The 27,431-nt window shown below is 45.6% G+C and overlaps 1 protein-coding gene across 6 annotated transcripts in view; it reads right to left on the minus strand.

Annotated features, from left to right (window-relative positions):
* caprin2 (caprin family member 2) overlaps positions 1 to 27,431 on the minus strand; it is a 70,163-nt gene that overhangs the window by 30,958 nt on the left and 11,774 nt on the right. For 4 of the 6 annotated variants that reach the window (XM_038781115.1, XM_038781113.1, XM_038781111.1 and 1 more), the window contains exons 8-17: positions 26,140 to 26,514; positions 26,023 to 26,064; positions 24,638 to 24,769; positions 21,949 to 22,027; positions 18,737 to 18,792; positions 16,259 to 16,366; positions 15,205 to 15,318; positions 6,426 to 6,560; positions 544 to 706; positions 83 to 268 (exon numbers count right to left, since the gene is read on the minus strand). In XM_038781115.1, coding sequence (XP_038637043.1) covers positions 83 to 268; positions 544 to 706; positions 6,426 to 6,560; positions 15,205 to 15,318; positions 16,259 to 16,366; positions 18,737 to 18,792; positions 21,949 to 22,027; positions 24,638 to 24,769; positions 26,023 to 26,064; positions 26,140 to 26,514 — 1,390 coding nt within the window. The remainder of the gene's footprint in view (positions 1 to 82; positions 269 to 543; positions 707 to 6,425; positions 6,561 to 15,204; positions 15,319 to 16,258; positions 16,367 to 18,736; positions 18,793 to 21,948; positions 22,028 to 24,637; positions 24,770 to 26,022; positions 26,065 to 26,139; positions 26,515 to 27,431) is intronic. The other 2 variants (XM_038781112.1, XM_038781114.1) reach the window with 2 other exon arrangements.

Raw genomic sequence — 27,431 nt, forward strand, 5'->3', positions numbered from 1 at the left:
ATAGATAAGAAAGTAATGGGGAGAACTCTCGTGGAGCAGAGATTTTGTGCCACATTTTTAAATAAATGATAAAATACTGTACCTATTTGTACACCTTTATATCCATTGCTTGAACCACGGTACACATTAGCAATTCCTCTGCCACGTGAAACTCCCCTTACAGCACCTCTGCTTCCAAAGTAGGCTTGGTTTGGTCTTGGCAAAGCACTATTTTGTTGACTGTGGGATAGAAAAACTGGGGTTCCATTGGCAACAGGTGCCGTATCTTCTGATTAGAAAACAAAGCCTAGGTTAAATTTAAATAGCATCCAAGTACAAAACAGTTGCACTTCAAAATTAGAGCATCACCAGGCATCTCTTGGAATATGCACAATCTTTGTTCTACAGATTTGCTTACAAGAAATAATTTAACTAGAGTCTTCTCAGTCAAAGAAAATTAATTTCCAGCTATTATTACACTGACTATACATCAGACCCAAAAAGGAAGAAGTTAAAATACATTTCAGATAGCATCTTTCCCAAACACATGTATAATTTTAATACCTGTTAAAGAATCTTGCGTCAGTGCATTTTGCAGAGACACGGGCTGAGGTGGAGTTTGAGTGCTAGCCGTGATCAAACTTTGATTAAAGGCAGGGGAATATGGAGCATCGGATTTCACTTCCTGCTCACTTCTTGGAGGCAGCGGTGCATTCACATTGAACACCTGCAAGGCAACAATGAAAGTTACATTTCCATTCATTTCACTATGCACTATTGTGTTTTGCACACGTCTCCAAGAGGTTGATTGTGACTGGGCCACTACTTCAACCTGCCATGGGCAATTAGGGATGGGCAGCAAATGCTGGCCCAGCCATCCTGTGATAGAACAATAGGAACGGAACTTCCAATGGACTGCAATGAATTCAAAAATAACACGGTGAAAAAAAATCAAGTGCAAGAATGTACTCGTCAAGTCACCGATTAACAGGAATCGTTTCTTCAGATTAATCTTCGATTCAACTTTGGGTTCTCAACTGCCAAAATCAGCTTCTCACACCTGCCAAAATAGGAGAATTTCTATCTGTGGTAGACCAATCTTGCAAACCACGTTAGCGTCAGGGAAGTTAAACAACACTGAACATTTACAATACGGGTCATGGTTACTTTAAAAGCATTTGGCAAGTACCCAAGATATGGACGCTGACATATTCAAGTCATTGGCAAGGGCAAGGCTCTTGTCCAGCCAGCGAATTACCAGACTAGTCCAAGAGTCTCTGCTGGCACCAGCTTCCAAAATCACTAGGGAAATCAAATAACAAAGCTTCCAAAATCACGGACGGTTCGCGGCTGGGAGGGTTCCTAGCCGGGGGGGGGGGGGGGGGGGGGGGGGGGGGGGGGGGGGGGGATACCGGGTTGCTGCTGGTGGGGACAAAGGTGAGGGGTTGTCGCTGTGGGGGCTGGGTCAGGCAGGGGGTGCTGGCCTGGGGCGGGCAGTCGATGGGCTATGGCTAGTCGACGGGAGGGGGGGGGGGGGGGGGGGGGTGCCCTCTGATTCAGTTGGTCACCTGGAATGCGAGAGGATTGAATGGGCCGGTGAAGCGGTCAAGGGTACTTGCTCATCTGAAGGGACTAAAGGCAGATGTTGCAATGCTTCAGGAGACCCACCTGAAGGTGGCAGACCAGGTCCGCCTGAGGAAGGAATGGGTGGGGCAGGTTTTCTACTCTGGGTTGGATGTGAAGAACCGGGGAGTGGCGATTCTGGTGGGGAAAAATGTGTTGTTTGAGACATCGGAGGTGGTGGCGGATAAGGGGGGTAGGTATGTTATGGTTCGGGGCAGGCTACAAGGAGAGAAGGTGGTACTTGCTAGTGTGTATGCCCCAAATTGGGACGATGCGGGCTTTATGAGGCGTATGTTGAGACGGATCCCGGATCTGGAGGCGGAAGGTCTGATCATGGGGGGGGGACTTCAATACGGTGTTGGATCCTTCACTGGATCGGTCCAGCTCTAGGACGGGTAGGAGGCCGGCAGCGGCCAAGGTACTGAGAGGGTTTATGGACCAGATGAGTGGGGTGGATCCATGGAGGTTTGTGAGGCCGAGGGCACGCGAGTACTCTTTCTTCTCCCACGCACATAGGGTCTACTCTCGGATAGACTTCTTCGTGGTGAGTAGGGGACTGATTCAGAGAGTGGAGGAGGCAGAGTATTCGGCCATTGCAATCTCCGACCACACTCCGCGTTGGATAGAGTTGGAGATGGGGGAGGTGCGGGACCAGCGCCCGTTGTGGCAGTTGGATGTGGGGTTGTTGGCAGAGGAGGGGGGGTGTAGGAGGGTCCGGGCAAGTATTGAGGGGTACCTAGGGGTGAATGATACGGGAAAGGTTCAGGTGGGGATGGTCTGGGAAGCCCTGAAGGCAGCGATTCGTGGAGAGCTGATATCCATCCGGGCACACCGAGAGGAGTGAGAGGGATAGACTGGTGGGAAAGATGCTGGAGGTAGACAGGAGTATGCAGAGGCACCAGAGGAGGGACTGTTGTGGGAGAGGCGCAGCCTGCAGGCTAAGTTTGATTTGCTGACCACTAGAAAGGCGGAGGCACAGTGGAGAAAGGCACAAGGGGCAGTGTACGAACATGGTGAAAAAGCGAGTAGGATGCTGGCTCATCAGCTCCGCAAGCGGGATGCGGCTAAGGAAATTGCTGGAGTGAGACACAAGAGTGGGAATGTGGTGCAGAAGGGGGTAGAGGTGAATGAGGTCTTCAAGGACTTTTACGGGGAACTGTACCGGTCGGAGCCAACGGGGGAGAGGAGGGAAATGGAGAGGTTCCTCGACGGGCTTCCTTTCCCGAAGGTGCAGGAGGAGCAGGTGGAGGGGTTGGGTGCGCCGATTGAGCTGGAGGAGCTAGTTAAGGGGATCGGGCAGATGCAGTCAGGGAAGGCACCGGGGCCGGATGGGTTCCCGGTGGAATTTTATAAAAAGTTTGTGGACCTAGTGGGCCCCTTGCTGGTGCGGACACTCAATGAAGCATGGGAAGGGGGGGGGGGGGGGACTTTGCCCCCGACGATGTCGCGGGCGCTGATCTCGTTAATTTTAAAGAGGGACAAGGACCCCCAGCAGTGTGGTTCATACAAGCCCATATCTCTCCTCAACGTGGATGCTAAGGTGCTGGGAAAAATCCTGGCCACCAGGATAGAGGACTGTGTGCCAGGGGTTGTGCACGAGGACCAGACAGGTTTTGTGAAGGGAAGGCAGCCGAACACGAATGTGCGGAGATTGTTGAATGTCATCATGATGCCGGCGATTGAGGGGAGGCAGAGATAGTGGTGGCGCTGGATGCGGAGAAGGCCTTCGATAGAGTGGAGTGGGGGTACCCATGGGAGGTGTTGGGGAGGTTTGCATTTGGTGAAGGGTTCATTAGATGGGCAAGGCTGCTATATGAGGCCCCGATGGCGTGCGTGGCCACGAATGGGAGGAGGTCGGAGTACTTCCGGCTTTACCGAGGGACCAGGCAGGGTTGCCCCTTGTCCCCCTTGTTGTTTGCACTGGCAATCGAGCCGCTGGCGATGGCATTGAGGGATTCAGAGAGGTGGAGAGGCTTGGTGTGAGGTGGGGAGGAACATAGGGTGTCATTGTATGCCGATGACCTGTTACTGTATGTGGCGGACCCGGTGGGAGGGATGTTGGGGGTGATGGAGCTGCTAGCTGAGTTTGGGACCTTTTTAGGTTATAAATTAAATTTAGGCAAGAGTGAGGTGTTTGTGGTGCACCCTGGAGACCAGGAGGAAGGAATTGGTAGGCTCCCGCTTAGGCGGGCAGGGGAGAGCTTTGGGTACCTGGGGATGCAGGTGGCCAGGGAGACTCTTCACAAACATAATTTCACCAGACTTGTAGGTCAGATGGAGGAGGAGTTCAAGAGGTGGGACATGCTGCCATTGTCGTTGGCGGGGAGGGTACAGTCCGTCAAAATGACGGTGATTCCGAGGTTCTTGTTCCTCTTTCAGTGCCTGCCCATCTTTATCCCCAGGGCCTTCTTTAGGAGAGTGACTAGCAGTATTTTGAGCTTTGTGTGGGCACATTGGACTCCGAAAGTGAAGAGGATGTTCCTGGAGCAAGGGAGGGATAGAGGCGGGCTGGCGCTGCCCAACCTTCTGGGGTACTATTGGGCAGCCAATGTGTCAATGGTACTTAATGGGTGATGTGTGGGGGGGAGAGAGCGGCGGCGTGGAAAAGAATGGCGATGGCGTCATGTAAAGGTACGAGCCTGGGTGCCATGGTAACGGTGCCATTGCCGCTCTCCCCTAAGAGGTTTACCACGAGCCCGGTGGTGGCGGCGACCCTAAGAATCTGGGGACAGTGGAGACGGCATCGGGGGGAAACAGGGGGCTCGATGGAGGCTCCACTGGGTGGCAATCACAGTTCATCAGTAAATTGAGGGACCTGTTTATTGGCGGGAGGTTTGCGGGCCTGGGGGAACTGGAAGATAAATTTGGGCTTCCCCAAGGGAACATGTTCAGATACTTGCAGGTAAAGGAGTTTGCTAGGCGACAGGTAGAGGGATTCCCTTTGCTGCCCTCACGGGGGACGATGGACAGAGTGCTTTCGGGGGTGTGGGTCGGAGAGGGGAAGGTGTCTGACATCTATAAGGTAATGCAGAAGGTGGAAGAGTAGTCAGTGGAGGAGCTGAAGGCTAAATGGGAGGGGGAACTTGGGGAGCAGATAGAGGGCGGGACTTGGGCGGATGCCTTGGAGAGAGTCAACTCTTCCTCTTCATATAAGAGGCTCACCCTCATCCAATATAAGGTGCTGCACCGGGCCCACATGTCCGGGACTAGGATGAGTAGGTTCTTTGGGGGTGAGGACAGGTGCACCAGATGTTCGGGGAGTCCAGCGAACCACGCCCATATGTTCTGGGCATGCCCAGCACTGGAAGAATTCTGGAAGGGGCTGGCGGGGACGGTGTCGAGGGTGGTTGGATCCAGGGTCAAACCAGGGTGGGGACTCGCGATTTTTGGAGTTGCGGTAGAACCGGGAGTGCAGGAGGCGAAGAGGCCGGGGTCCTGGCCTTTGCGTCCATAAAAGCCCGACGAAGGATCCTGCTACAGTAGAAGGATGCGAGCCCCCCCCCCCCCCCCCCCCCCCCCCCCCCCCCCCCCCCCCAAGTGTGGAGACCTGGATCAGTGACATGGCGGGATTTATAAAATTGGAAAGGGTCAAATTTGCCCCGAGAGGATCAATACAAGGGTTCTATAAACGATGGCAGCCTTTTCTGGACTTCCTGGCTCAAAGATAGGTATCTTGGTCAATAGCAGCAGCAACCCGGGGGAGGGGGGGTTCCTTATTGTAGTTTCTATTCTGGAACTTTACATTGTGTTAATTTGTGTTGTCAAAATGCTGTGTTGTTCATGGAGGTGGGGCAAATGTTTATGATTGCTAATACTATTGTTATTTTTTGGTATTTTACTATGGTGCGTTGTTGTATAAATTCAAAATTTTTCAATAAAAATTATTTTTAAAAAAAGCTTCCAAAATTACTAGGGAAAAAAAACAGGATGATCCAAAAATGTGGTATCTTAAGTGCAGGTGCAAACCTCGTGTACAGAAAATGGTAGGCCATCAATTGGAAACAAATGGATAAAAGAAAGCCTACAGAATGGGCATGAAGCTCAAAGGGTTTAAATGACCACACTTCAATATTGGGTGCTACTAGCCAACCAGTATGTGAAATTACATTGATGTGAGATTATTGAAGTTAATTCAAAGCTGGGTTCAAAATGCAGGGTTTTTAAAAAAAACTGATCAACTCCACCACACAAGTTTGCAAAATGTGGAACATTCCCTGATGTGACCATGTCAGTAAATACCCCCAGGAAACACTGCTCTACTCCAGAGATCACAGAGAGTGCCACTGACGGATACCAACCTTCACTTTTAAGCACACTCCCAAGGTTTCATTACCCCTAAATACCTCCCAAAGAACTTCTTAAAGCCCACTTTCCTCCACCTCCTGCAGCATCCTTCTTCCTTGCTGAGGGTTCACAAATGGAGGTCAACAGTAATCAAGAGGGAGGTTGACCACCATCAGGCTAGCAAGCTGTTCTAGAAAACCTCTCCCCAAGAGAGAGAAACAATGAACAAAAACCCAACACAGTGATGCATCCCCTACACTGGTTAAGTTGGAAACTGGCTGAGTTGGCATGACCCGTCCAAAAATACTTGAAACCACGAGAGCATGTCCTCTTTTGGATACATATACACAATTGCCTCAACACCTCCCAGCAACTTCCACTTGTAAAATAGGTACCTAAAGGAGGGCTCAAGAGATGGAAACCACCATTCCCTCCAAGGTAATAATTCCAATAAATGCCTATGCAAAGTATGCCTATGCAAAGACAGCAAGAAAAAGGACAGCAATTTGTCCAAGTTAAAACCAGTCTCAGCCACTCACAGTCTGCATAGCCTGAAAGGGTGTGGTCTTCATGCTAACTGGAGAATTGCTTACTGGAGTCTGGAGTACCCGTCCTTGGGATGCTGGAGTTATTGCTGTGCTTGAGGCAGTCTGGTTGTTAGGCAGAGGAGTCACCTGGTGGAATTGACAGATAAAGAAAATCAAACACTTGACAAACAAGACAGATGATGTCACAACAAAAAATGGGTTTCAAATCCACACTTAAAAACCTGGCAACATTTTCAAACAGTACACACTTATTAGTCATCACAGTTGCTGGATGCATGAGCATGTGGACTACAAGCAATCAAATTTAAATGCCAAGTCAGGTTTTAAAAACAGCCCACCCTTGATGGATCAGTTTTTTTTTTAAATAAAGACTCCTGTACTGCTAAGATGGCAGCAATTTGTTTTTATTCATTTACGGGATGACAGCATCGCTGGCTAGGCCAACATTTATTGACTGCCCCAATTGCCCTCGAGAAGGTGCTGGCGAGCTAGTTGCCTTCTTGAATTGCTGCAGTTGTACCTATGTGCAGTTAGGGAGAGTTCCAGGGACACTCCCAAATCAGGATGGTGACCGACTTAGGAGGGGAATGAACATCCCTTCGCTTTTGGCAAATTAATCTCCCAAGGAATATTCCACAGGAGCAAAAGGTTTAGTAAGACTCTAGTTTTAAGATCCATTGAGCGATCCAGGTCATTGCTTTGGGAACTGAAAAGGTGCCCAGATTCGTTCAAAGTAGAAAGGAAACAAAAAATTATACTGGATTCCATGCAGCATTTCAGATTGGCTACTTTGGGCATGATAGTTTTGGTTCTGACAATCTCTCAAACTTACAGAAAAACACTCATGGAAGTGGCGAATTCCTGCATCCCTGTCCCCTCATCACTAACATGAACGGCACCATTCTGAGTAATTAATGGATGCAAAAGTACTATAGGGCCACTGCAAATGAAAACAACTTAACACAACGCAAATACAAAAAAAACTATCCTGAAGGAAACCAAATACTTAATAACCACTTCATTCTCAGCAGCATTTGGCACTCTGTACAGGGAAAGTATCTTTTGGATTCAGAAAGCTGTTAATATTGGAATCAGGAACACAGGGAGACCTCAAATGGTGATGCTGGAGTCAGAACTGGAATTTGTACCACTACTATTTATACCCCAGTGCAATGCATGGGATGACAGTTAAACAAGCCACACTCAGCAGGGATACAAAGCTAGATTTTACCTATGGGTATTTAAAAGCATAAAATCGAGCCTGTACTTTAAAAAAAAAACACATTTCATTCAAACTTGTATCAAAGTAGCTAACAGCAAATAAACACCCGGAGAAACATTCTTCCCAACAACAACTATACAGTTTGTACAGATTTCTCCTTTCTCACCCCCCCCCCCCATCACCATCATCCCCCGCCCCCAGCCATAAACAGCGCCTCAAACACGGTCACAAACATCCCCCACCCTTTCTCAAACTCCCCTGCTGAGCCCCTTAACTCATACTTTATCTTCTCCAACTGCAGGAAGTCATACAGGTCACCCAACCATGCTGCTACCCCTGGTGGCGATGCCGACCGCCACTCCAGCAAAATTCATCGCCGTGCAATCAGAGAGGCCAAGGCCATGACATCGACCTTCCTCCTCTCAACGAGCTCCGGCTTCTCGGAAACCCCAAATATCGCCACCAAAGAGTCCGGGTGCATTCCCCCTTCCACTATCCTGGCTAAGATCTCGAACACTGCTGCCCAGGGTGTATCCCAGCAATCTAGGGAACCCCTTCCAGACCTTTCGTGCAAAGTCCATAACCTGTAGATACCTGAACTCACGACCCCTCAGCAGCTCTACCATCTCCCTTAGCTCTTCCAGACTGGCAAACCCTTCTTGAAATACAAATTCCTCACCTTGACCAGCCCCACTTCCCTCTACCTCTTGTATACACTATCCATCCCCCCCGGCTCAAACCCATGATTCTCATACAGCTGCATGAGTACCGACATCCCTTCCACCATAAAATGTCTCCTCAGCTGATTCCATATCTTCACCGTGGACTGCACCACTGGGCTCCCTGAATACCTACTCAGAGCCAATGGCAATGCTGCCGTCACCATAGCCCTCAAACTAGACCCCTTACAAGATTCCTCCTCCATTCTAACCCACTCTACCCCTTCTCATTCCCACCACCGCCGCACCTTGTCCACATTCGCCGCCCAATAATAATGAAGCAAGTTTGGCAACCCCCCTCTGCCTCTGTAGCAGGGTCCTCCCGACCCTCGGCACCTTCCCCGCCCATACAAAGTCAGAGATGATTTTGTCCACTTTCCGAAAAAAGGCCCTTGGTATAAAGATTGGGAGAGCCTGAAAGATAAACAAGAACCTCAGCAAAATATTCATTTTCACCAGTTGTCCCTCCCCGCCAACGTTAAGTGCAGTGTATCCCACTTCTTAAGATCCTCCCTGGCCTCCTCCACCAGTTTTGTTAAGTTACACTTATGGAGCCCCGCCCATTCCCTTGCTACCTGAATGCCCAAGTACCTGAATCTATCCCTCGCTACCGTAAATGGCACCCCCCTAAATTAGCCCGCGAGCCTATACTCATGACCAGATTTTGTTTTAAATGGGCATTGGTGAGGAACAAGTGGGTCAATAGAAGCCCTAAGTTGGCAATTCCTACTACTGGGAATTTCACCACACTGGTAGGTGCCAGGACCGAGAGTCAAGGCTGCCAGGTGAAGAGGTGCCTCCTGTTAGGCACCTGTGCTCAATGGAATCCCACTGCCATAACCAACCCCACTCAATGGTTGCAGTGCAAGTCAGCCAAGCATAGGAAGACTGGCCACTGACTTCAGGACCGCCATCTGCGTACAATTCCACTAGAGGTCTAATATCTATGCAACCAAAAATTCTTTAGAAGCTGCAAGGGTCCCAGTGAATTAACAATCACTCCATACAAACAAGAGACAATGGCCATTGTCAACAAGGGAGAATCCAACTGCTTTGCCATCACAGAAGCCCTCATCAACATCTTGTCATTCAGCACTGAACTGGACTGGCTGGGGAGATAAGACGTCAAAAGGCTGGGAATTTTCCATGAGGAATTTACTGCCCAACTATCCACCATTAACAAGTGTGTGATGGGATACTCTCCTTTGGGAGCTGCAATCATCCAGGCAACACAAAAAGCTCAACATCGACACTACATCCACCATCTTAAATATTTATTCGTTTCACCACAGTAGCAGCAATATACACCATCTGCAAAAAATTTCCACAAGGCTCTTTCGGCCCATCAAATCTGCCCTGACACTAATCCCACTTTACCGCACTTGGTCCATAGCCTTGATTGTTATGACAGTTCAAGTGCTCATCCAAGTAAAAAAAAAGGTTGAGGTTTTCCACCTCTAGAAGCACAGAAAATAGGAGGCCATTCAGCCCTTCAAGCCTGCTCTGCCATTCATTATGATAATGGTTGATCAGAAAGTTCAATACCATGATCTTGCCTTCCCTCCCCCATATCCCTTTAGCCCCAAGAGCCATGTGCCATATCTAGTCTAATTCCTTCTTGAAATTACACGTTTTGGACTCAACTACGGTGGTAGCAAATTCCACAGATTCACCATGCTCTGGGTGAAGAAATTTCTCCCCACCTCAGTCCTAAAAGGTTTACCCCTTATCCTCAAACTATGACCCTTAGTGTTGGTCTCCCCACCATCAGGAACATCCTTTATGAATCTACTCTGTCTACTACCTTCCCAGACAGTGCATTCCAGACTTCTACCTCTGGGTCTCAAATCCCCTCTAAACCTCCTGCCCTTCACCTTAAAATATATCCCCTTGTTATTGAGCCTTCACCAAGGGGGAAATAGCTACTTCCTATCCACAGCACTCAAATAGAATCTCCCCCCTCAGCCTTCTCTCCTCGAAACAAAACAACCCGAGCCTATCCAGCCTCTTAATAGCCCAAATGCTCCATTTAAGGCAACATCCTGGTGAATCCCCTTTGCACACTCTCCAGTGCAATCACACTCTTCTTGTAGGAAAATGACCAGAACCGAACACAGTACTCCAGCTGTGGCCTAACTAATATTTTGTTCAGCTCCAACATAACCCCAGTCACTTTTGGTCCAACTTGCCAAGTTACCCTGGAACCCATGTCCTTGTACCTTCAATCTCCCATTTGGGACCAGTCAAAGACTTGCCTATATAAACTGCACTACCCTTTACTACACATCCGATCACCTCCTAAAAAGAAAAAGTATAGAATTCATCAGGCGTGACCTCCCACTGACATAGAACATAGAACAGTACAGCACAGAACAGGCCCTTCGGCCCTCAATGTTGTGTCGAGCCATGATCACCCTACTCAAACCCACATATCCACCCTATACCCATAACCCAACAACCCCCCCTTAACCTTACTTTTATTAGGACACTACGGGCAATTTAGCATGGCCAATCCACCTAACCCGCACATCTTTGGACTGTGGGAGGAAACCGGAGCACCCGGAGGAAACCCACGCACACAGGGGGAGGACGTGCAGACTCCACACAGACAGTGACCCAGCCGGGAACCGAACCTGGGACCCTGGAGCTGTGAAGCATTTATGCTAACCACCATGCTACCCTGCTGCTGCACATGCTGCCCATTTCTGATCAAACTTTGCCTCTCCCAAGTGGAGATTAATTCTCTCCTTCACAATTTTCTCCAATACCACTGATGAGACTCACTGGTCTGTAATTCTGGGGTTTATCTCCATCACCCTTCTTGAAAAGTGGGACCACATTAGCGGTCCTCCAATCTCCAGTGGCCAGAGAATTCAGAATTTGGGTCAGGACCCACTGCAATTTTCTCCCTTCCCTCCAATAGCAGCCATCCGTACGTGGAGATTTGCCCACTTTAACAGCCTGCCAAAACCACAATACCTCTTCATTCCCCGTGTCAAACTGCTAAAGCACCTCACGGTCCCTCTCCCAGAATTCTGTACTGGGGGGGGGGGTAAATTTGGCTGATGAGTTGGTGGAGGTGGTTATGGGGGACCTTAAATGGTGGGATGTTCTGCATTTAACATTATCTTTACCACCTGTTCCCTCCCCGTTAAACGCACTGCCAAGATTCCAGCTTGTTTTTCAGTCCCTCCTGATTTTCCTCCAAGGCCTTCTCAGAAGGTAGATGCATTAATCTCGGAGTTTGAGTGGCCAGGGAGGGGGCCGAGGGTTATTAGGGCTCTGTTGCAAAGGCAGAGGCAAGAAAGGGGACTGGCTCTCCCGAAGAGATGATGGAAGAGATGATGGGGGAGGGAGGGGGCAGATCGAGTCCAGTTTGATAAGTCGTCATGCGAGGGCCCTTGTGACATACTCGCTGCCGCGCGCGATCAGGAATAACACGAGTAGTGCGGTGGAGTAATCGTCCATAAAGAATTGGGAACCAGCTGATAAGGCAAGCGGGGCACATATCGGCGATTACTCCACTGTGTCAGAATCATAGGTTTGCGCCAAGGGAGATGGATGGGGTGTACAGGAGGAAGGGCTAGTGAGAGGTCAGGAGGTTTATGGAGGGCACGTTTGCTGGGCTGGAGGAATTGCGGCAGAAGTTCGAGCTCCCACGAGGGAAAGTTCAGAGACTGGCAGGTGTGGGACTCAAGAAGCTGCCCTCATTCCCTCAGGAACTGGAATAAACCCTTTTGGAGAGAAGTTTGCTCCTGGATTGTGGTGGTGGACATATGGGTGGTTGGGAGAGCAGGGCATGACCTTCGTGAAAAGGATCAAGCAGAAGTGGGAGGAGGGAGACAGGATGGGGGCTTTGTGTAAAGTAATGCGCCGAGTGAACTAAACCTCCTTCTGTGCAAGAACAGTCTTATACAGTTTTACGGTGACGTACAGGGTCCACTTGGGCCCAATGATTGGGTGTGTGGGAGGGGGCAGGAAAACCATGCCCTTGCGTTCTTTGGGGGGGGGGGGGGGAGAAAGGAGAATATACCAACTGTATACACTAAAAGTTTGTTATGTTGAACATGTTTGGAATATAGTACCTTCTTAAAAAATAGAATGACCCCAAGGCTGCCACTTTCAGACTTGCCCAGTCTAGAAGAGTATGAAGGTGCATCAAAAACCTAGCAGGTGCAGCTAGCCGTTTCACACTATTACCATGCAGCAGCAAGAGTGGTATTTTCCAGTCACAGGATGCTGGCATCAAAAGAGATATCTCCTGCTGATCGCACAGAGGAATGTGGTCCATGATTTTCAGCATTGGCGAGACACCAGGTATTCAGGGCAAACATCCCAACAACTGGCAGATCATATCAAACAGCATTTCCTTCAGACATTCGCAACAGAAGTACCGACTACACCCAATCGCCAAAAACAGATGTGATTCAGCAACATTTGTTAACAACTCAATCCCATGCTAAGATTTACACTGAAAACCAATTTTAAAGATAATCAGTCAAGCTCATTCTGGCACACTAGAAGCCACATATATTCACACACAGGGCCTGCTCTTAGCAGACAGGAAGAGGATGTCCACGATTTGTGCCTTTTTCCACCAAAGTTCCCAAAAGATGCTAGTTGGTGAATTGGACATTGAATTCTCCCTCAGTGTACCCGAACAGGTGCCAGAGTGTGGCGACTAGGGGATTTTCACAGTAACTTCATTGCAGTGCTAATGCAAGCCTACTGGTGACATTAATAATTATTTTGTTTTTTTTTAAATGTACCCAATTCATTTTGTTCCGAATTAAGGGGCAATTTAGCACGGCCAATCCACCTACCCTGCATATTTTTGGGTTACATAGACCATACAGTGCAGGAGGCCATTCGGCCCATCGAGTCTGCACTGACCCACTTAAGCCCCCATTTCCACCCTATCCCCGTAACCCAATTAACCCCTCCTAACCTTTTTTGGTCACTAAGGGCAATTTAGTATGGCCAATCCACCTAACCTGCACATCTTTGGACTGCGGAAGGAAACCAGAACACCCAGAGGAAACCCACGCAGACATGGAGAGAACGTGCAAACTCCACACAGTGACCTAGAGCTCAGATCAAACCTGGGACCTCGGTGCCGTGAGGCAGCAGTGCTAACCACTGTGCTGCCCGACATTAATAATTATTAAACAAAAACTTGGGACATCCAATTTCCTGGTTGATTCCTAATAGCACTGCCTTGACCAGCATCAACCTTCCTGGTTTTAATTTGAACAAAGGATTGGCAGTTCATCTTCCCTGCTGCATTCTCCATGGCAACACCTCTACCAAAGTTCTTTCCAAACAATCAGCAAACTCTCATCATGCAGAACGAACTGCTGTTCTCTTTACCTGTTAAGAGCGGTCAGTTGTGACAGAAGGAATTTCTCTGCAATTTACTCAATCCAGAAACATGTGGTCAATGGTACCATAAAGGTTATGGGCAGCACAATAGCAGTGGTTAGTACATTTGCTTCACAGCTCCAGGGTCCCAAGTTCAATTCCCGACTTGGGTCACTGTCTGTGCGGAGTCTGCTTGTTCTCCCAGTGTGTGCATGGGTTTCCTCCGGGTGCCCCGGTTCCCTCCCACAGTCCAAAGATGCGCAGGTTAGGTGGATTGGCCATGATAAATTGGCCTCAAGTGTCCAAAAAGGTTGGGTGGAGTTACTGGGTTATGGGGCTACAGGGATAGGGTGGAGATGTGGGCTTAAATGGGGTGCTCCTCCAAGGGCCGGTGCAGACTCAATGGGCTGAATGGCCTGCTTCTGCACTGTAAATTCTATGTAAATGGAGATGCTTCTCAGGAGAACATCCCTTCCAACAAAAGGATATAAACAAGACTTCATATGATGGTGAAGACATTGAAGACTAAAAATCAATTAGATTTGCAATTGGAGCGAGGGCATTATAGTGAGGCGATTCAGTTTAATGGAATTATCCATTTGACATTCAGGGTCACACATGGCCAACATGAAAGCAGCATCACCTGGTTGTTCCACGATCTCAACAAAAATAGCTTGTGTAAATACAATGGTGCTCTATATTTATATATTTTCTCACTAACCCTTGACAAATCCCATTAAAAACTAAGAGTTTACACTAAACTAGCAAGCACACCACGGTAGTGATATCATGATTGTCTTGTAATTCACTGACTGACCACTAGGAGTCTCACTAGTATACAAGTGAATGTTAGAGTCAGGTGACCCCTCAGACCGGCTGGAGATTGCGTGTGCTTGATATTTTTCTGTCATTCATCTGTTGTTTTGTATATAGTTTACCCACAGTTAATGTTAATAAATTGTTTATATCTTTAGCTACAAGTCCTCTTGTAATACAAAATCAGGCCATCTGACAAGAACATTACAACCACAATTCTAACCTGTCAGTAAGGTGTAATATGCACAAGGCACACAACTATATTCACTGTCCCCATTAAGGAGAGGCAGAAACTCATCTTCAAATCACTCATATAAATGTTTATTATTGCTACAAATAGGCTTACATCTACGCTGCAATGAAGTTACTGTGAAAAGCCCTTAGTCACCACACTCCAGGGCCTGTTCTGGTACCCAGGAGCAGAGAGGCAACAGTGCTAACCAGTGTGCAACCAATATTTCCATTCCCCCCCCCCCCAACCTATATACTAGTCAGTGACTAAGAAACAACCTTTCCCCAAATTATTTAGAGCTAGATGCTGGATTGTAATGTGCAGAATTTACTGAACACACAAGATTTGGCAGACAGAAAGACCTGGACTGGAGTGGAGACTTTGTACTTCAGGTAGTCAAACCACAAAAAAAGCACTCACCTGATTTGTCTCCAGGGACTTTTGTGTTAAAGATTCACTGATTGGTGTGCTCGCTTGGTACAACTGCGGTGGCGGAATGTATGCTTCATTTTCTGAATTGCGTGCGGCCGAATTCTAGGGATAGAGACAAGAGTCAAGCCTAACCATTTTAAAATTACTAGTCTTCCTTCATTATCAGAAAGGTCCAAGTCAAGCTGGTGGAGTGGGCTGATAGGTGACTCATGAAATTCAATGCGGAGAAAAGGGTGCGAGGCGATGCATTTTGTTAGGAAGAACATTGACAATATAAAATAAGAGGTATAATTCTTAGTGGGGTCCAGGTGCAGAGGTTCATATGTGCATAGGGTGCGAGGCGATGCATTTTGTTAGGAAGAACATTGACAATATAAAATAAGAGGTATAATTCTTAGTGGGGTCCAGGTGCAGAGGTGCATATGTGCATAGATCATTGAAGGTGGCAGAACAGGCGAAGACAGCAGTTAATAAACATACAGCTTAAGGTACTGTTAAAATGGTTAATGCACAGAAGATAAATGGATTTTCTCCCAATAGGACTGCTCAGAGCACTTGGTATAGCTTGTCTATTAAAGTTGGTAGATCTCTTATTTTGTTTGGGAATCCTTTAATAATTGGCTGAAAGATAATAAGAGCTGTCTAAAGGAGGATAATCTGGTACTTAACAGCTAGAAAACCTTTTCAGCACTTCACTCAGGAGATGTTGATGGCTCAAAGTATCAATTTTGTAAGACCACTGGTAGGCTTGAAAATGTTTGTTTATTAAGTATATCTAACAACTGTTTACCTGCTGTGTGGCTCAACTGACTGCATCAAGCCAGACTTACCAAATGTTAACTTGGTCCACCTAACATTTAGTTTGGTGTTGAAGATCACAAGGTGGCTGTATTATGTCATATCCCTTTGTTCTGCCATTTGCAAATACACATAGGGTAGAGTGTCAACTCCACCCACAAGACTAGCGTTCCAGATAGTTGATAGAACAATGTCACATGAAGTAGGAATGATTGAGGCAGGGAAGTCAGTTATAATGTCTTACCTGTGGCGTTTGCCCTGAAAGATCAGATGTGGAACCAGATAGCGAAGACTGATCATCTGAACCTGAACTCGCCCCGATATTGGAAAGGACATTCAATTCTGAAGCAGTCTGCGAAAGAGTATCAGAAAGGTCTAAGTCAAGCTGGTGGAGTGGGCTGATAGGTGACTAATGACTTAAGGGAAAACGAACTGCACAAAATACAAGTTCCCCACTTCCCAAACGATTCCCATTAAACATCCTTCCAATGAACTGCACAAAATGCAAGTTCCCCGCTTTCCAAACGATTCCCATTAAACATGCTTCCAACACGACTTGGGCTAGTCCGCATATTGACAGCTGTACACAGCCCAGACAAGTCAGCAAGAATCGGATGTTCATTTGCTACACTCAGTTCAGCCATGTCAGCTTATGTTGCAAGTACAGTGGGCTCTGGTAGGTATACTATTTGGCAAATGCATAGTGTTAAGAGAGTTTGTCAGTGGGAAAGATATGTTGTCATTTCCTGCCTCGACTAGGAAAGGAGCAATGTGAAACAACATTCAAACAACTAGGCATTTTGATCAATTTTTATTTTCAATCAGAACTAGTGTGGTCGGAGTCAGGACCAAGAAAAAGAAAAAACACCTTATATCCTCTAAATAAAGTGGCATAAGCAAATCTACAAGAATTTTCAGAGAATCAAATCAAATAATGTTTTCTCAAAAAGTTATGGGAGTAAATAAATGGTGGGCAAATCAAGGGTGAGTGCAGGGGCTAATAAACTAGATTGATCTAATGTCAGAATAATTTCAAAGACACTAGTCCAGGTAACAAGTAGATGTGACATTTATATCAAATTAGACAATTTGAAATGCAATGTTTTATTATGCCATTTATAAATCAGTGCACTGCATCAAATCAACTTAAGTTGTAACCAGAACCTTTCACAAATAGAGCCAGAATTGAGGTGGTTTCCCCCACATTAAAAACAGCTGTTTATAATGCGAAAACTGATTTTCCATCTAACATTCTTTGGAGTGACATAGAAGGGAAGATTAGCTATGGTCAGAAATTCTCAGTTTAACAGGGTGACAAGCTTCTGAACAACCAGTTTTGGAAAATATTTAAAGGACATTCTCCCTTCAGACCTCCCCCACCCCAAATATGCCATTATTCAGGAGACGACAGGTCAACAGATAGCTGTCCAGCAGGAGTCACCTCGAGAGGCAAGAGGTACATAGTCTTAACAAGGAGCTGCTGTTACCAGGTCAAAGACTCCATTTTTTCTTCTTTTTAAAAAAAAAAAGAGCACCTGCCAGGGGTATTTTCTGACTATTTTTATTCTTTGAAAAGCTGTGTGCATGCTTTAGAAGGCTGCAGAAAGCGACAGCAATGGCCAGCACAGTGGCTAGCACTGTTGCTTCACAGCACCAGGGACCAGAGTTTGATTTTGACCATTGGTGGCTGTCTCTATGCGTGAAGTTTACATGTTCTCCCATGTCTGCGGGGTTTACTCCCACAATCCAAGACTTGAAGGTCAGGTGGATTTGGCTCCTTCGGGTCCAAAGATGGGCAGGTTAAGGGGTTGAGATAGGGTGGGGTGCTCTTTCACAGGGTCAGTGAAGACTCAATAGCCCTCCCTCTGCACTGTAGGGGTCGTAAGATGACACTCTCCCTATCCCCCAGTGTTACATGCAGCAGCCTTAGAAACAAAAACATCAACAGAATAACCTTTTAGTTGTGATAAGAGTCATCAAGGACACGAAACTGGTCTGCAAGAACTTCTAGATCTACTGTGACAAGAATTCTACTGGATCAACAGTGTCGACATCCTGGAGTTTTTAAAAGAGAGCGAGAGCGGGTTTCCAATATCTAATTTCCCCCCTCCTCCAGGAAAAAGTAATACTTCTAAATGTGTGTTCACTGAAAGAAGCTTGGTTATGTCTTTTTATGCGGGGAACAACAGCATCAAAAGAGATGGTCAGTTTTGTGGACAAGGTAGGCATTTAAACTTGTTATGACCAGTGTTGAGTGGGGCGGGAATGGACTGCACACTCCCACTATGGTCCAGAACAATAGACAAGTCAACATGAGGCCCCAATAGCCGAACAGCACTACTCAAATCTCAGAATCCAACCAACCCATCAGTATGAAATTTGTGCAATTTTGCACTAATTCAAATTAAAAACCATTACAATAGCAGCTCCAAAATATGTTTTAAATGAAAAAACATGGCACTGTGCACAAACTGTTAGCTGTACTAATTAGGCTGTACGAGAGCTCACGGACATTGAATTGCCCAAGTTTTAAAACAAACTACCTCCTTCCTGAACAAACTATTCAATTCCAATCACAATGCCCTCCAGCAGAAGCTTTCACTGGGCAGCAATGGTAAACTAGAATTCTAACTCCCAATGCGGAGTACAATAGCCATCAGCAGAGTTCCATCAGTCAAAGTCACCAAACTGCCTTTCAACACTTAGCCAAGTTAGTTCTTACCTTGGGTGGAGATGGAATGGTTTCAGTCTTGTTTTGTTGCTTCTGTTGTTTTGGAACTGTCAAGAAAAGCACATTAGACTAGCTGGCACAGTGGACAAGGAGGAAACTGACCGATACAAATGGTAAGCCCCCTCTATGGTTATTAATGAGTCATAGCAAGGGGTTACTTCGGCTTCTATAAAGACTCAAGGCAATTGTGAAATATGGAGAAGTAAGTGAATGTCGTAGCAATGCCAAATTCCATCAGCGTGACCCAGAGGCTGGAGTACATAATAGGCAGATCTCTGCTGCACTGACTGAAACATACAAAAGTCTGTGCCTTCATAGTCACTTTAGAAAGAAACTATGACGCTGGAGCACGCGGGTTCACCTGGCATCTTGGCCAATATCCATCAGTCTACTAACATTATTTAATGATTTTTTTTATCTCCCAAGCACCATATATTGGACCTGTGCAAAAAAAACTGGCCATTTCCTAGAGTCGGTGTTTGATAATAGTTAGAAAAACAGTGCACGGGATATTGAGGCATATCCGTGCGTGAACGGAGCCGTAGTTTGCACTATGTTTAATTTGTGTCTTGACTTTTTCCTCCTTGTACAAAGTCACTTTTTCTATATGCCTAAAATACCTCAATAAAACTTAGTTTAAAAAAAAGAAAAACGTGCACAGGTCTAGCAGCATCTGTGGAACAAGGAAACCTGATGATGGGAACTGCCAGCCCTTCAGAGTATTTCCAGCATTTTCTGTTTCTCATTTTTAGCCTACTTGTGACAATAAGTGATTTTTATTTCATTTCAACTGCTGGTATTTCAGTCCTGCCTCAAAAGAAGTGCTTCCTTTTATTGTAAACTACTTTGGGACAGAGGTAATTACTTATTTAGTGAATGCAAAAGTCCCCAAAGCCAAGCGGTTTCTTCCAGCCCTGCTGTGTAGAGTGCGGATAGGCCTCCGCTGAGTGGGTGGATTGGTCATTCTATGATGTGGTGCATAGTTTGCCGTCTCCCACAGGCACACATCAGGCTGGCAATAATGCCTCACCTGCGGAGGTTGGCCAAGCAGGGGCCAGAAGGTTGAAACCAGGCACTTGTCAGTCATGTTCAATGATTCCCATTCATTTGCCAGGTGGAATTTGCATTGAAGTCCTGTGTGGGAAGGTTTTTCCAGAGTGGCCTTGTTGATGGGATCACTTGGGTGAGATAGCTCATTAAGTGGCAGATGGGGGGGCATTGCAAACCGTTTCTATTATTTTGTGGATCATTGCAAGTTGGCAGATATGTGGAGGAGAGATGTTTGCCAGGACAGGGAGCAGCATGGACTGTAGTATTCCAGAAATAATATGCATGATATAATTCATCTGGAAGCGGGGGGGGGGGGGGGGGGGGGGGGGGGGGAAAGAGAGGCAAATGCCAGTGTGTCCAATGCATCCACTGCATTGTTACGCATTTACTGGTGATGATTAAGGGAACGGTTCAGCACACCAAATTTTGAGCAGAGTGATTCACAATCAGTACACGTTTGAAGTTAAGATTTTCACCTTATATGCAAATCAGTGATAGGTTCAAGATGCTTCAGTAGGTCATGGTTTGATGTTTGAAGAACGGAGATCATTAGCAAATGAACTCTACAAGCACTCACTACAAAATAGCACGGTCATTAAATAGTGTACTTTTTCCTTCGGAGAGCCAACAATCCAGAATAAATTGTTACGCTTCAAAAGGCAACACAAAAGCCCCACTTAGTTAACCCTATTGTGGGACTAAGGTGATCAACTAGTGCTTACTATGCAAAATAAAAGCAAAAAGACTGCAGCTGCTGGAAATCTTGACACCAAAATAGAAAAATGCTGCGAAAACGCAGCAGGTCTGCTCAAAACCAAACCCTCACCCCCAACGGATGCAACGTCAACTCTCTCTCCACAGATGCTTATGTGTGTGTGTGAGCCAGAGCCCGAGAGCGCGAGATGAGGGAATGCAGCCCAAGTTGATAGAAGAGAAGATGGAGGATTAAATACAGGAGAGACCAGTCAGGGGAATGTAGAGATTTGGCAGGGGGAACAAGTTCATGACAGGGAGGGATTAAGCCACGGAAATTCAAACAACACAATTGATGTACTGGGTGACCAGGAGCAAAGTGTCAGAAGGGAGCGCAAATATTTCTTTTAAAGTCCTTGAAAGTCCATTTCACATACTGGATAAATAGGGAGCTACTTTTTTTTTTAAACCATCGGATTGGTGAAGGGCCAAGCGGTTGCATTGGGGCTCCCCAAAATTCAGGAAACTTAATACAAGATATCAAAGTGCAAAACAACATCCCACAGTTCCACCTCAGTCCAAAAGTTCTACCTCATCACATACAGCCCGCAGCAGCTAAAGATCAGAGCAATTCTCTCTCCTTTACCTCATCACTAATTGTACTGGAAAGCAGCAAGCCACTGCCAAGCTATTTCAATGAGGCCGAGGGGTTTAAAAAAAAAATATATCATCAAGGGCAGCACAGTGGCGCAGTGGTTAGCATTGCTGCCTCACGGCACCGAGGTCCCACATTCGATCCCAGCTCCGGGTCATAGTGGACATCCTCAGTGTTTGCGAGAGTTTCACTCCCACAACCCAAAAAAATGTGCAGGGTAAGTGGTTGATCATTGGAAAAAATTAATTGGGTACTCCAAATTTAATTATTTTTTTTTTTTTTTTTAAATCAGAAGCTTGGTCTATCCGACCAAAGGACAAAAAGCCAGATCCATATTTATGTTTCAACAGCAATTAAATCCTTTGTTCCAGTGTCTAAAAAACTGGAGCAGCATTTAACTCATCTCCCTACACAAAACTGAGAACTTCATTCATAAAATCTTAGAATTACGCTATTCCGGTGGGATGCATGTGGATATTGGGTAGCGTGCCAGAAGAGCAGCAGGTCCTTACCAATGCTCAAACATAAGCCTTCTGCTTTCCTCCTTCCCCAAAACTCTTGGAGCACACACACACACCTCAAGTGAACAATTTCTTGATGGCAGATGTCACATAGCAACAGTGTTAACTCACATTAAGTTTTAAATAAACTCCTTGCTCTGACTCATCAAAACCCAACTTCAGATATCCAAGCACAAACAAATGAGCGTAGCTTTAGATTAAAATGGACGCATGCCTGTTATCTTGCACTGTGAGGTCCTATAACAAAGCTTATCTTAGGAAGGGGAGGGAGAAGAGAGTCATACCTGCAGCATTGAGCAAGATTGCAGCCTTTTGTGATCCAATCGCACTTTGTGAAGAGGTGTCAGAATCCAACATAGAATCCTAGGATTTTAATTTTAACAATTTGTTCAAAGCAGTTTCAGAAAGTTACCAGAGCTCACAATAAAAAATTTTTAAAAGTCCCTCACTTGACTAGGAAACCCACTTTTGTGCGACCAAAGTATTTTAGACAACCTCGGACTTTGGGTAACTTCAAATGATTCACAGCTAAGTAGATGCCAGGGGATTAGATAGGTGTGAATACACATGTTAACTAGAGGTTCAAATGATTGGAGCAGTATGCCATTCGAATTTTATTTAACGGAAAAATAAAGCACCTATCAATTCATAGCAGACTAGAGAACGGAACAGAAATAGCTGGTAAAAAAAATAATGACTTGTTTCTGGTCACTTGGTCTCTATCTAAACAGTGGTTATCAACAGAAAGCAATATTCAGCACATGTCTGTACTGTGATTTAGTAAACGTTGAAATCCAAGGGATCTCATTCCCCATGAACGTAGTCCTTATAGTTGCATCCAGAATTCAACAATACCCCAGTTGAGATCTGGATCTAACCACTTTTTGTAAAAGTGCAGCATGACTATTCCAATTTGTTCAAGGAACACAAACATCCCTGGCCAAGGCCGTCATTTATTGCTCATCGTGATGCCAGCCACCGCTGCAGGTCATGTGGAGTACGTACTCTGCAGTTCGATACAAAAGTCACTTCTGCCTCTATTATAAATTATTTGATTAAAACAGCCCTCTTCTCAGCCGGTCTTGCCAAGTTCAAAAGGTTTATACACAGATCTCTTGCCTGTACCATTTCAAATTTTACTATATATATTTTTTTAAGTCTCTTCTCATTCTCCTTGCCAACATGCACTTGCACAGCTCACCCACGATCTCTGAAAGTCTACTACTCATTGAGTCATCTGCAAACCTTGAAAGTACACCAAGTACCCAAATCCAGGGTCCCAAGGGGCGTGGGGAAATCACACTTCACACCACCACTCCACATTCTGTCCCTTCAATTCTTTCCACACTGCCACTAGTTCTCAGAATCCCATGGGCTTTAGTTTCACTAACAAGTATATTTTACCATTTCAAGTCTATGACACTACCTTGTTGTTACAAAGAGCAACTGTGTGCTGTGATAAGTGAAGGAATTTCAGATGTGTCATAGCATCACAATTTACAGTGCAGAAGGAGGAAATTTGGCCCATCAAGTCTGAACCAGCCCTTGCAAAGAGCACCCTATAATTTAGTACAAAAGGAGGCCATTCGGCCCATCAAGTCTGTACCAGCCCTTGCAAAAAGCACCCTATTTAAACCCACACCTCCATCCTAACCCAGTAACCTCATCTAACTTGTTGTTTTGGACACCAAGGGCAATTTAGCATGGCCAATCCACGTAACCTGCACATCTTTGGATCGTGGAAGGAAACTGGAGTCCCGGAGGAAACGCACGCAGACACGGAGAGAACGTGCAGACTCTACAGTCAGTGACCCAAGCCGGGAATCTCACCTGGGACACTGGAGAAGTGAGGGAATGGTGCTAACCACTACCGTGACAGATTTGTAGTATTTGCAGATTTTGCACGAAGGGCTAAACGCCCGAGTTAGTGCGAGAATGCTGCAGTCAGGTTTTGAAAGAAATCCTAGTTTAAACCATCGTAAAAAGCTTGGGTTAATGGAATGTTGTTTTGATTAAGGGGATTCCCCGTGGAGTTAATTAGATTCAGCTTGGCAAGATAAAGTCATTTGTTGTGAACCAAATGAAACAGTGACCAGAAGTGAAGCAGTTTTGCTCTCACTGTAGTTCCATTAAAGAGATTAACAGTCTTTAAATCAGTGCAGAGCTGTCTGAGAAGAAGGGGAGCTGAAACAGCTTTGAAAGAAATATAGCCAGAGTTTCTGCATGGTTCTGAAAGGACTCAGTCTTTGTAACGCAAGTAAGCATTCTTGTTTAAGTGGGAATAGATGCATTGGCTTATTTCGCCATCCAAATCTTGGTCTGTAGCATTATAGGTAGGAAACAGGCGAGGAACATATCAGCCATGATCGAATGGCACAGCAGACACAATGGGCCGAATGCCTAATTCTGCTCCTATATATCTTATGGATAGCAGTTGTATTCACTATTTCTTTAATATAAATTGAGTACCCAATTCATTTTCCCCCAATTAAGGGGCAATTTAGTGTGGCCAATCCACCTACCCTGCACATCTTTTGGATTGTGGGGGCGAAACCCATGCAAACACTGAGAATGTGCAAACTCCACACAGGCAGTGACCCAGAGCCGGATCGAACTTGGGACCTCGGTGCCGTGAGGCTGCAGTGCTAACCACTGCACCACCGTGCTGCCTTCATCCACTATTTTAATTAGTATTGTTTAAGGGATAATTGCAATTTTGTGTGTTTGCAATAAAATTTTAATATACCATAACCCATTTTTTTTTTAAAAAGTGTAATCACTCCTGGGGAGAGGTATCCTTGCCTCAGTCTTACAAAATTAAAATATTGGAGTTTCTGTCCAGTATCCTAGCCATATGTTGGGGTCTTGTCTGGGATCGTAATAGGTGAAGGAAAAATTCAACAAGATGATTTTTTATTAGGGCACTGGGAAAATAATTTACGATGTGCAATAAAGAAAATCAATTCTACGTGCCTGAATGAAATGACATGTCCCTTGTATCTGGGACATCAGGTCTTGAAGCTTCTGCCTCCTGAGTTCTGGATCATTTGGCAGCGACGAGGTGGAGCAGAATTCTGCAGTAACCTGTTGCACCACCTTTGACACCTAACAAGAATTTAACCAGTTAACAAGATCAGTTTGGTATTAAAATTCACACCAAGACAGCAGCTGCTTAAAGCAAGCATAACATCCAATTATTGCAGCAAATGCTAGCTACAATTAACTTTTTGCTACAATTAACATCCAGTATTGCTCGGACAATGACAAACATTGCATTGTAAACTCCTTTGAAAATGCAGGTGCATGACAATTCATGCACTGCCTTTGAAGAAGCAGTTGCTACTGCACTGCCAGTGATTCATGGTGCTCACTGTTGCAACAAAAAAAAAGTACCCATTTGCTAAACAGGATCCAAAGAAATGCACGTGCTTTAGATCATCCCTCAAGTCCCAGTTAGTCAACCAGATTGTTGGCTCGTTTAACGTTTGGCAATTTCTTTTACACGGAAATGATTGGATGTTATTGTAGATTTGCCACACAAAAAAAACAGAGGAAAGGAAAAAAAAATTCCCAGCTAGGGAGGTGGTTGCAAGCTTTTCTTTGGTGTCAAGTCACCAATTCCAGTGAGAAATATAACCTGCATCCACAACCAATAGTGCAAAATATTCTGCTCAAGGCAAAGGGCAGAAAATAAAAGGAACACCAAATGAGAAGCAAGGTGAACTTTCCCCAAGGAGAGTTCAGCGCACAGGTCATCCAGTACCTTTTGTCATCATGGTTCCCGGGCATTCAAAACTAAAGCCCCTCCCCAGGCACCAAAATAAAAACAATCTTTTGCAATTGTATGGGAATCTAGAAACCGGTAGCAGCCAGTGCTGACAAGAGCCCAATTTGAAAACAAGTCACACCAGAAAAACAAAAGGGCACAGGAGTCCGTTTCAGCTAAGCTCAGTACACGCCTGTCCTCCAATACATCACCCACACTAGCCATTTAAATTAATTGGGTCCGAGCACACTAGCTAGTTTAACACTAGAGCACATCTCCTTCCCTACCTACAGTCCAAAGGTAGGGACTCCGTAGAGAAAAGAAAATGGTAGAAAAAAGTATTTTTGCTAATGTAGAGTTGGTTAGAAAGCATATATTCGGGAGCAAATAGTGATTGAAATCTACTCGATTGGCTATAGGCTCATCCCACAAATCAGGTCCACGGACGGCAAATTTAGAAGAGCAGAAATTCCTTCTGATGCATGTGCAAAGCTTCACCCCACCATTAGTTGCCAACACTAAGTTAAAACGATGGTGTGACATTCACCACCTGTACAGTCGGTGCTTCAAAGCAAAATCAGATTTTACCCACTTGCTTTGCTTCGGTTTCCTGTTTCAACGCACGGTCCCGTTTCTAGAGAAGAAAAGAGGATCATTAGTCATAACATGCGAGCGTTTCCTGGCCAGCAACAGCCCGCCACCTTCTCACCTCTTTGGGCTCGGGCAGAATTCTCTTTGGTTCAGCAGATTCTTTTGGAACCGATCCAGATTCCCACCTTTTTGTCTCTGGCACATCAACGCATTGTGCATCCCACTTTTTGGGCTGCTCCTCCAGCTTCCTGTTGACGTACTCTGCACCCCATTTTTTGGGGGATTCCTTGTCCTGTTTTTTATCAATATACTCGTCATCCCACTTTTTAGGAGGAGGGGTCTCTTCTTGCTGCTTTCTACTGATATAATCGGCGTCCCATTTTTTGGGAACGTCCTCTTGCTTCCTGCTGACATACTCAGCTTCCCAGTTCCTTGGTTTCTCTGGCGGTTTTACAGCGTAGTCATTTTTGTTCAGGTATTGCCTGTTCAAAAACTAGGGGATTGGGGGAGGGGAAGAGAAGAAACAAGTTGATTAGATTAATTCCACTTACTGCTTTGTGCAAAGTATCCAGCGAAACACTCAATTTCAACTAATTCTCCCTGCTTAATATTATCCTCCAATTAGCACTCGAACACCGTCCAGGGCAAAAAGGTTTAACAGTTCAAGAGGTTGTTGTTGAGGCAAACTCTGATCAAAAGCAAAGGTCAGTCCAGCAGTACAAATTAGTCCTAATTGAGCTAATGCAAAAAGAAAAAGCCTCAAATCAAAAGAAAGGCCAGGTCGACAATAATAAGAAATTCATAGTTTCAAAGTGTGCTGGTCATCAATTCCTTCATCTAGTTCAAAATCAGTTTCGTATCAGTTAAGCTACTTGTATACAGTCCTCTCAGCCAAAGCAACCGAATCTCATAGAAGAGAAATTCTCTTACAATACAAAGTAATCAGGCTTTGAAATGTTTCAAATTTGTCCAGCTAATTCACAATTAGTGCCAAGATTTCTTGAGCATGAACAAAACTCATTTGAAAAATGTTTAAATGGTCACTCAGCACACTTCGGATGTCTGGAGGCAACATTGTTCCGGCAGCCGTGGAAATCTTCACAGGCAAGACGGCGAACAAACCTTAGGTGGGAATTTCCAGTCTCTGGGTCGGCAGTGTCTGGAAAATGCCACCATGGTGGATGTCAGCTGGTGCCCAGCGATTGAGACATCCAAATGCCAGTGTAGACGGCATAATCTAGACAGTCTCAGACATCATCTACTTTCAGGTAATGCGAAAAAAAAGGCCCATGGAATTTCACATGTTCCAACATCAATTCAGCAAAACACCAAAATTAAACCTGGTTATTTATTTAATTGTTCTTTGCGGAATCTTGCCATGTTCAAATTAGCTGCTGCATTTGCTACATT

Source organism: Scyliorhinus canicula, chromosome 20 (assembly GCF_902713615.1).
Source record: "Scyliorhinus canicula chromosome 20, sScyCan1.1, whole genome shotgun sequence".
Classification (NCBI taxonomy): Eukaryota; Metazoa; Chordata; class Chondrichthyes; order Carcharhiniformes; family Scyliorhinidae; genus Scyliorhinus; species Scyliorhinus canicula.